Below are 10,560 nucleotides of genomic sequence, written 5' to 3'. Positions count from 1 at the left end.
ATTCCACATTACAAAACACAAATGGATTGTAACCTCAAATTTCTTTTCTCGTAACTAATTTACCATTTCACTACTGTCTTTTTGGTCATTTTACATATATAAGCGAAATTTGTCAAACACTAAAAAATAATTTTTTAACTTTATTGCATTTTGGTATTATATAAGCCGATATTGTCAAATACTATAAATAATTTTTCAATTTTATTGCATTACTTTATTGATACGCCTTGAATTTAATTGCAAGGATTTAATACAGTTCTTTCTATTACTAAGACCAATCTCTATATCAACCAAATATGGTGAGGTCTTATAACAAAATCACCGGCTCATGAAAATTTATTACATAATGATATGACTTCAATATAAGTTTCTACACAACAACAACAACAACAACAAAAAATAAATAAATAAATAAAATATATAAAAAAAATCGCAAGAAATGTTAAATCTCGTAGTGTTTGTGATATTCATTTCAAGGTCTTTCTTTAAATCAAAGTTCTTTCAAGTGTTTGTATGAATTAGCTCGTTTTATGGAAACATTCATATATAATGGTCAAATGTCCACCTTTCCTCATTAGTCCATTTAATGTTTTTTTTCTCCCAATATTTATACCTTTAAAATAGTTACAAAAACGGCGAAATAATCACTTTTGAAAAGCCAAAAAAAAAGTGAAATGAAATTAGAGTGACACAAGTGAGTGAGTTTATGGGGAAATTGTATGGAATTCACTCTGTTCCATGATAAGTTTACAACAGAGGAACAAACCCCATAATATTTCATTCATTAAGACATTAACATTCATTCATTGATTCTAAGCTTAAAAATTTACCAAATCACATATAATCTTCTCATTGAACAAGCAATTTTGAGTCACATGCCACTATCTTAACCCTTCCAACATTTTCCTGACATTCATCATACTTGAACAGAGCATCTTGAAGAATGAATGTCCACACATTGTCACAGAATCTGTACGTGTGCAAATGCCCCTGTGTCATTATATAAACAAAAAACATCAGCATCCATACACCAAGGGTATAATCGTCATTTAACTCTTTACATGCTTAAGCCAAAGCCTAAGACTGAATGTATATCAAGACACTAACTCTTTACCTTATGTAACTTATCTCATGTTCACATTGATGGATATTATGAAATTTGTTAACTGGAATGTAAAGGGTGTAATGGTCATTTTGTCTCCACACCAGAGTTAAAGAGATGGAAATTATTTACCTTAATAGAGACCTTGGTCTTAACCTGATTGTCCAGAGCTTCAGCCATTGACTACAACCAACAAAACATGATATCTCATAATCTCATAGACTAAATAATCATCAATACACATACTACCTTCACACTTAATTAACACATAGTTAAAAAAGAAGAAGAAGAAGAAGCTCTGAAGAGTTAAGAGACCTTATCAAACTGAACAAGAACTTGGATAGCAAGCTCAGGACCAAGAATCCCACTTGATACCATCTCATCCAAAGTTTCAGTCAAACACATTCCAATTGTTGACCTACGATACAACTCAAATGTTGCCATTTGATTTCTCTTCTTAATCAACAACCTGCTAAATCAAATCCCAACATAATTATCATGTTGTACAAGATGAAAGAAAAAACTCATTTCTCATTTCTCATTCATCAAAAGATATCAAAATCTACGCTTGGGGATATTTTTACAGAAATTCTAAACCTGAATTAGATATTCACTCATACACAATATGAAGTTCGTTCATGCGTACTTCGATTTGCAAAACGACACAAATTAAACATGACATTTTTAGTGTTATGATACGAAGCAACCGAGCTACCATATTCAAAGAAAACACCCAAAAATAATCTGAAACTTCGAATCCGAAATCGAAATCACGATGACATAACCAACAAAGCGAGATGTCAGAATTTTGAATCAAACAAACAAAAACTCAAAATCTGAAACAAACAGCAGGCATCGCATAATTTCGCACGAGAATCTTCAATATAGACATAAATCAACACAGTTAACGCGCATATATCATTCAATATGAAATCAATTGAGTTTTAAATTGATGATTTATAGAGAATCGGACTCACTTTTTTTCCGCTCGTTGAGGTTGTGGAAAGTGGAAACTTTGGTGCAGAGGGAGAATGAGATCTGCTTTTTATACCCTAGTTTTTGTAGCTCTGGCCTTATATAGGCGGAGAGGGTAAAGCATCGAATGATCAAAAGACGAAACTGCCCCTGCTCTTGTTGATGATAGAAGATGGCTGATCGAAGGTCTTTGTAGGGTAAAATCGTCCATTCGACTTCTGAGCTTCTAGATGTTCGAAAAAAGCTTGTAGCCCATTTAATAACGTTAATCAGGGCCTGGCTCAATAATAACTTGTACCTTACGTCTTACTTATGATAGAATTAAGTCAATAAAGCATGAAAATAATTATTTAAATTTCATGAATTTTTTTTACAAAATTTTAGAAATAATTCCTATTTTTAAAAAAAAAATTGCATAGTGATGAAAATTTTCAGAAATTTCATATATTCGGTTAAATATGTTATAAACGATTTGTTTGCCTTCTAGAAATAATTAAAAAAATATATTGACCATTTCATGTTTTTGAAGTGTGTTTTTTCAACAGAAATAATGCAAGATTTTGAAACCTTTATGGTTATGACATTTTGAATCATAATTTTATTAGATATTTAAACCTATATTTGCATTTATATGTTGTATCCGTTTTATTCTAGCAAAAAGGGATTTAAATTTTTTTTTTTTTAATTTTTTTTTGTCAAAACCTCTCGACTCGAAAATCAAACCGGAAAATGGATTTAAAATTTGTTTTAATTTAGTTACAACCAAAGATCATAAACCTTATTCGAAGCCATACCAGTCAATATGGTTTATGATCGAAAAAAAAATAAAAATAAAAATAAATAATAAATAAAAAAAAAACGAAAAACAATTTACATAAATCAAGCAAACTCTAAAATTTCCCAACCAATAAACATGATTCTCAAAAGAGCTAATAACCAAAAATCCAACATCACACAAAACACAAGTTCTCAAATGTGACGATTTGAGTGACCCTTTGGATTTATCCACCACATAATTATATTATTTCTATTAAAATAAAAGTCATGTGTAGCTTCAAATAATCTCTTTTCAATTATATACCAAAACAAAATGATATTTTTTTCCCCACATCAATACAATTTTTTAATCATCTTGACTAACTTGATTATCGGTGCTAATTAGCATAAAATTATTGATAAAATAACTTATATAATAAAATAGTTTTTGTAATCAAATTTTACCAAGAAAATCTCTTGATTATACTCTATGCAACTATCCACAATGCATCATAGTAAAAGACTAAAACACCCTTCATCACAAAGTACAACCATTCAATTGCTATGATTATGATTTATTATGTTAAAGCTAATAATTGTTGCTCTAACTCATCACAAAAGTCATCTTTTACATACTCTTCCTCTCCTGAATTCTCATTAAACTCAATTGCTTCAAAGTCTTCTCCATTTCCATTTTGTTGTTCTTTGCTCTGGATTTCTGCCACGTGTCCAGTTTTCTTATAAAACATTTCTTTCTCAACATTCCAATCTTCACTTGTTTTCCCAATCACATCCCCAATCAATATCTGGTTTTCAGCAATGTGCTTTATATCACGTGTATCCACCACCTTTTCCGCTTCTGTAAAGGGCAAAACAGTCATTTCACTCGTGTACTCAGTTAACACCTCAAGTTATTTATTTATAAGCTTTCACAAACCTTTTATAGCTAGCTCTTTAGCCGAATAATAATCTCTTGACATTTTCTTGAGTGAATCAACATCAAATTCTTTATCCTTAAAAAAACAAAAAAGATTATCCAATTCTTAAAAGTCACAAAAAATCATTATGAAATATTCCCAAAAAAAAAAAAAAAATAGCAACTCACCATGTCCATGTTAATGTAACGTTCGATTTCCGTGTCTTTAAATAACCTAACATTTAAAACAATGTTAAATTCAAAATTTAAATTCAATGTTAAATTCAAGATTTAAAGATTTACTTTTTATTGGCATGTTGAACACGTGCATCTTGTAAATTTGTTAATTCATTCACCCTTTCTTCAACAGATCCTTGTTTTAAATCAGTAGCTCCATAAAGAAATAAATCCCTTTCTAACATATTTTTAACTAAAATTGATACAATTTCTATATTCTCTTTTTTTGCATCAACAACAAGTTCCTTAAGCCTCTTGATTTCCCCTACCAAATAAAAAATTAAACCCATGAGGTTAAAAATAAAGAAAAGATTATATAAAAAAACAACATACTTGCACATAAATAGATTCTGAAGGGAGGCTTGAATGGTTGTGTTTCATGTAGGCAGAAAAGACAATAAAGCCCTCCGATTCTGTGTGATATGGAAGAATTAGATACCATGTAACCTGCATCAGAATATACATATAATTATATATACAGTATATTGTCAGTTATTAAATAATTAATTTGAGAAAATGAGGGTGTATAATTTATAATTTATACCTATGGAATGGGAATAAAGAGATTGCATAAAGAAACCTAATTTTGAATTGGGTTTAGCCTGGAAGATGCATGAGAATTTTTTAGAAAGCCATATTTTCTTCATATCAGTTAATGTAGTCATTTCACCCTGAAATAAATAATTAAACCCCAAATTCCATAAAAAAACAGTATATAAAACTTTGAATTCTATAAAAGAGAGATTAATGGAAGGGAAGTTGTTTTGAGTACCTTTGCAAACTCATTGATAAGGTCATCAATGTCGAGTCTAAAGGGTTTGAGGTCCATTGAGTCTAAAAAAATTTGGTATTTCCAAAAAAGACCCTGATAATTAAGAAATTCATTGTTAGGGATTAAGATTGTGTAACTATCAAAACACCATAGTTTTTGAAAATTTAACAAAAATGATCATCATGTTTTTTGCAAAATTAACCATTTTATTTATTGTTATCTAACAGATGGTGCACCACTTAGAATAGCCGCATATCGCATTCAAATCACATGTAATTGCATAAAGAAACTAATAGGCATAGCAACTAACCATCTGAAAAAATGGAATTCACTGTGGCATTTAATCAAACACCTAATAGGCATAACAACTAACCATTTAAGAAAAAATTCAGCCATAATTTTAAAGTTCAACAAGAAAATAACAATTCAACAACATAGTAAATTACACAATTGAAAATTGAAAAGAACCTATTTTGAGGAGAAAATCAGGCGAGATAGCAGCGGAAGCGTCTGGTGAGTCGACGTAGATCGTCTAGTGGGTCGTCGGCGGCGCCCGTCTTCAGGTGGTCCGGCGAAGTCTGAAGAGAGAAGGATGAAGGCGACCAGGCGAGGGAGACGGTTGAAGGTGAACACAGGGAAGAGAGTACGCACGACGTCTTTTTTTTTTTAGGCTTAAAGAAAGAACTTGTGTAGCTTTGTAAGTTACAGAGAGTGGTGCCATGTCGACACATTTATTATAATTAAAAAAAAAACATTTTTTTTAATCTGACTAATCTGTTTTTTTTTATTATTATTTTTTTTTAACAGCAAATGTATTCTAATCTATAAACTACTCTTAATTTGACATAATCTCCAAAGAGACTTGAACCCTCAACCTTTAGGAGGGAACGCAACACCCGATACCGTTGAGCTAGAAGCCTTTGATAATCTAACTAATTACCATCAATTGGAATGACAATAATAATAAAAAAAAGAAGCGCTCCCTTGGAGTGGTCTCTACCGCACCAAAACCGTAGGAAGGGGGTGGTATTCCAAGTTGACATGACAATGGAGTGCACCCTCTACTGCATCCATTCCTTCAAACCTAATTGATTTACAGCATATTTATTTTTATACATCATCCTATACATTTTAAATGATCCTATACATTTTAAATGATGACATCTGTCACATTATTATATTAAAATATATATTATTATCTTCATTAAATATTACATATATCATCATTTAAGATGAATAAAAAGATATGTAGAAAAAAATATAGAATGATATTTAATTCTCTTTTATCCTTCAATTATTAAAAATTCCATATGATTCTATATATATAAAATTGTTTTCCGTTTTGTAATAATATTCTAAACAAACAATTTAAAACATAAAAAAATTACATTGAAACATATCAGTAATAATAAATAGTTTTAAACATAAAAATACCACTTCGATATATTATTTAACAATAAAAAAAATCAAAAGAGGTTTTTTAGGGTTCATATTCATTCATTTATTTAGACTGTATTTTATGGATTAAACTAAAATATTTTTTGGAACATCAAATTAATCTAGTTATTATCATATTCGTCAAAGACAACTTGAACTCATGACCTTTGAAAAGTTAGTTGCAACTTGATTAACCATTTAATGAAGAAAAAAATGTTTGATATAAAATTAATTGATAAGCTAACTAAAAAAATTATAAAAATAGCTAAAAATGTCTGTAGAATATTGAAGTTTAATATAACTAATAAAATGTATATTTTGGAAAATTTTAAATAACTCAATCAACTTGTTCAAATGCTGGTCTGAATATCTTTTTAAAATATTAACTTATAAATTATTTTTGATTTCTTAAACCAAACAATCTAAAAAAATTTGAAAAAATAAACTATTTTTGTGATGTTCCAAACATTGCTTTAGACAACATAAAATATTAGAATTCTTTTATACAAAATAAATAATAACGATATGATTCAATCCTATGATCATATCCCGATTTTACCCAAAAACGATCAGAGAAGATTCATACATAAGATTACCCAAAGCGATCTAAATATAATTAAGAATCATAAAGATCCTAACAACTTTGAAAAATACGAAACTAGTTTTAAATAATTTAATATATATCACAAAAATCAATAGTCTCGAGAAAAAAAAAATATAGCTTTACGAAATACCCACAAATTTGAACTCAAATTGTACAATAAAGTTTGTCACAAGCATCCCAACAATTTCAAGTCTACAAACTCACCACTTTCTACCACTACCACTAAAAAAACACAAACAACCACCAAACTTTCAAATCGGAAACTCCATTTTAATCATCGCATTACTCGCCTCCACCATCTCACCACGCAACCAATCCTTAGCACACACCAACGCCTCCACCGTCTCCGCCCTCAACGAACACCGGTACCGCCCCATCTCCGGCCGCCCCACCTCAAACACCGCCTCCGCCGCCACCGTCGACACCGGCACCGACAAAATATCCCTCGCCATCTTCGAAAGTGTCGGATACTTCACCTTATTCAACTTCCACCACCCCACCACATCAAACTCATGCACACGTGGCAACAACGACTCCTCCAAATACTGGTCCAACTCAGATTTCGATTGCTGACTTGTCGTCTCCATAATATACATATCAAAATCCGTCAACCCCGGCCCCCCACCACCACCTCCACCTCCACCCCCACCATCCCCATCCTCCGTTTTCAATTCTCCGGTCACCGGACCACCGCCATTCGCTAGCGGCACCGGGAGCGCAACATACTCTAGAAAAAGCTGATGAATCCCTTCATCCACTATATTTATATACGTTTGCGCCTCGTCACCATATATCTTTGTGAAACTAAATTCAACTAACTTCATCTTGAAACGTGGGTCCATAACTACCGCGATTGCTAATATCAAACAACAATTTTTCCAATAGTTATTGAAATTCTCTTGCATTGGTTTGGTCAGCCCGCTGATGACCGGATCCTCGCTGGCGGCTGCCCGAGCCAGCTCGAGTTGAATCTTCCACGCTTCATGGAAAAACGTGTTTGTTGTCGGGACACTCGAGGTTGTTAAAAGATTCGCGGTGTCATATAAAATCTTTAAATACGCGCAAAGATTCTCGATTACATTCCACTCTTCGCGAGTCGGGCCTTTACTGTAATCGGAATCGGTGGTATCTAAACAAGAAAACACCTCTTTCAATTCCGATGCCGATTGTAACATTTCGTACGTTGTATTCCATTGCGTTTGGTTGTCGATTGCTAACGTTTTTGTACTCGGGACTTGAAGTTGTTGTTTAAGGGATAAAAACTTCTCTTCTAACGATTCTGATGTTTTCACGTACTTCACGCAATCACGTACTTTTTTCACGGTTTCATGATTTGCGGCGAGTGATTCCGATACGATTCCGCTTATGGAACGGGAAAGACAGTTTCCGAGGAGTAATTGACCGCCGAGGATGTTCGGGTTTTTTTCCGAGAGAAGATTCCGGAGACTTTCGATTCCGATTTCACTCACGGGTTGGTTGATCGTAATCGAGAACAACCTCCCTTCCATATTCCAATCGGAAAGACAAGCGGAAACCGCATGACTAAAGGCGGAATCGGAATCGGGATACGGTTCCATTACCACGTTTAAAAGCTTCCGATGAATCTTCCATTCACTATCCACAAACTGACCCGTTACATAAACATAACCCGTGGTTTGACACGACCCGTATAAGTCAACCGTGAGACAAACCCGACCCGGCATTGATTCAATCACTTTCTGGATTTTATCCTTTTCGCTTAAATAAGTCGCCACACAATCGCCTTGCACAGTGCTAAAGTTGACCAAGTCAAACCTCGGTTGTAAGTTATGAACAAAGGAAACGAAACCTGGGTGTTCAACGATATGAAGTGGGTAATCATGCATGATGATCATACGGGCGATTTCATGGCGGCAGCGGTCGGAATCGAAGGGGAAGAACGGGGCGGCAGAGGCGGTCCGGTAGCGGCGCTTGGGTGTTTCGGTGGCGGTGTTTGGTGGTTGTGGGGTGGTGAATGGTGATGACAGGTCGGGGTGGTTGTTTTGGTTTTGGTTACGGAGGACAACCGGGCAGCTGCCCTTGGCGATGTGGCGTTTCAGGTGACTTGTTCCGGCGACTTTTGAACCTGTGCTGTATGCGAATGATTGTTTACATTGTTTACAACAAGCGCGTCTACAACCGGGGCCCACGTTTTCGATTGTGAAGTGTTCCCATACGATTGATTTCTTCTTTCGGCGTTTGTTGGGTTGCGATTCCATGTTTTGCGCGTCTAGGAAGACCGGCTGCATCTCCATGTTGACCAATGCGTTGTTTTCAGTGGGAAGTGACTCCATGAATACCTTTACAAATAGACAACAAGGTTTAATTGCAATTTTTTTTTTTTTTAACTATTTAATGTTCAAATTCATATTGACAATTCTTCTGAGGAAGAATTATTGTATTACAATTTGCAGGTTGTAGTCTTTATGTACAAAAGTGTACATGGACTTGAAGAGAAACACAAATCTTATGTTAAGTACACATATGTATGAACAAGGTACAAACCCGTATAGCATGAAGACTTATACTTTAAAAGAACACCGAATTGGGCCAACCACTTTAAGTCCATCTTCACCATAACAGGAGAACTCGATGTAACTCGATGTGGTTCAGTTGAATTAAAGGAGAGAGTCTAATTTACATAAATACCCTTCATGGGCACATAGAGAAGTCCGTTATCTTTGTCGGAATTCGGGTCAAACAGGACGAATCTCAACATCCATGGGCTGAAACAAGTTCATCTGAACAGATCTAGGGTTTCCTCTTAGAAAGATAAAGAATTAAGCCCAGAGAGGTCAACACATCAAAAATCCATACCAAATGGAGCTATATATAACGATCAATTAATCAATTAATCAACTAAACATGTTCGGATTCAAGCAATTTAACACTGAAGCATACTAATTAATCAATCAACAGGTCAAACACCAGAAACCCATAAAAAAAAAACATCAATCGAAGCAGAAAACAGCGAATTAAGAGTATGGGTTAAAATTATACCGATAACAGCAGCTGCAGCGGCGAAAACACCGATCTGAATCCGGTGAAATCGAGATCCGGAGAGGGGTTCTTCGAGGAGAGAGAAAGTTGGGAGGAGAGAGAAAGATGAGAGATTGGGCTTGAACCCGAGAAAGCGAATTGGACTATTGGAATTGGGGTTTGTTGGGGGAAGCCAAGGAAGAAGACGATAAGGGTCTTTGTAAAAAATGTGAAATCACAATTCACAAAAGGGAATAAAAATAAAAGCGGATTGGATATGGACTTTGAGATCCATTAATATTTTGAGATGACATATGTTTAACATATATTTTGTTTAGTGTGTGTTTTGTGTGTTTGTGTGTGTTTGGTGTAGGGGGTTGCAGCCCATTGAACCACATAGCTTTACTTTTTTCTAATAAGGGACTTGTTTGGAGTAGACATAGCGTGGGTGGGTCTACAAATTAAGATGCTTTTGCAGTAAAAAAATCAATGCAATAAATAAACCAATGTTTTTAGTCAAAATTTATTTTAAATAAAGCATAGCTTAGTAATTGTTTTTTTTTATTAATATAAAATTCTGAACATTGATTTTAGAGTAGGTTGTATAAAATAAAATTAACTAAAATCATGTTTTTTGTATGCAAATTATATATAAAATTTATGTATCTTCATACTCGTTGATAAACTATTTATATTATAAATTTATAACTAAAATAAAATACTCAGATTTCTTTAATTTATTGATGGTTAGATTATTTATTTAA

At 33.5% G+C, this 10,560-nt stretch overlaps 3 protein-coding genes across 4 annotated transcripts; all 3 read right to left on the bottom strand.

Annotated features, from left to right (window-relative positions):
- Positions 1-699: 699 nt before the first annotated feature.
- LOC145003990 (transcription initiation factor IIA subunit 2-like) lies at positions 700-2,197 on the bottom strand. 2 transcript variants are annotated; one of them, XM_078962897.1, is made up of 4 exons: positions 2,080-2,197; positions 1,418-1,571; positions 1,235-1,285; positions 700-990 (listed from the first exon to the last, which is right to left on the bottom strand). In XM_078962897.1, exons 2-4 carry the CDS (start codon positions 1,544-1,546, stop codon positions 850-852), a joined length of 321 nt encoding a protein of 106 aa, XP_078819023.1. In that variant the 5' UTR covers positions 1,547-1,571; positions 2,080-2,197; the 3' UTR covers positions 700-849. The 2 variants fall into 2 exon arrangements, with proteins under 2 accessions (XP_078819023.1, XP_078819024.1); XM_078962898.1 differs by having other exon boundaries at positions 1,418-1,574; positions 2,080-2,156.
- Positions 2,198-3,246: 1,049 nt separating this feature from the next.
- Positions 3,247-5,451, bottom strand: LOC145004166 (Small nuclear RNA activating complex (SNAPc), subunit SNAP43 protein). The gene is made up of 8 exons (XM_078963057.1): positions 5,227-5,451; positions 4,759-4,851; positions 4,531-4,657; positions 4,320-4,433; positions 4,053-4,251; positions 3,939-3,984; positions 3,771-3,846; positions 3,247-3,692 (listed from the first exon to the last, which is right to left on the bottom strand). The coding sequence occupies exons 2-8, from the start codon at positions 4,813-4,815 to the stop codon at positions 3,412-3,414; spliced, it is 900 nt and encodes a 299-aa protein (XP_078819183.1). The 5' UTR covers positions 4,816-4,851; positions 5,227-5,451; the 3' UTR covers positions 3,247-3,411.
- Positions 5,452-6,917: 1,466 nt separating this feature from the next.
- LOC145004672 (zinc finger BED domain-containing protein DAYSLEEPER-like) lies at positions 6,918-10,124 on the bottom strand. The gene is made up of 2 exons (XM_078963640.1): positions 9,818-10,124; positions 6,918-9,117 (listed from the first exon to the last, which is right to left on the bottom strand). The coding sequence occupies exon 2, from the start codon at positions 9,109-9,111 to the stop codon at positions 7,051-7,053; it is 2,061 nt and encodes a 686-aa protein (XP_078819766.1). The 5' UTR covers positions 9,112-9,117; positions 9,818-10,124; the 3' UTR covers positions 6,918-7,050.
- Positions 10,125-10,560: the final 436 nt, after the last annotated feature.

This window comes from Lactuca saligna, chromosome 7 (assembly GCF_052625555.1).
Source record: "Lactuca saligna cultivar CGN05327 chromosome 7, ASM5262555v1, whole genome shotgun sequence".
Classification (NCBI taxonomy): Eukaryota; Viridiplantae; Streptophyta; class Magnoliopsida; order Asterales; family Asteraceae; genus Lactuca; species Lactuca saligna.
The sequence above is the reverse complement of the archived record's forward strand: the minus strand, read 5'-3'. Positions and strand labels throughout refer to the sequence as shown.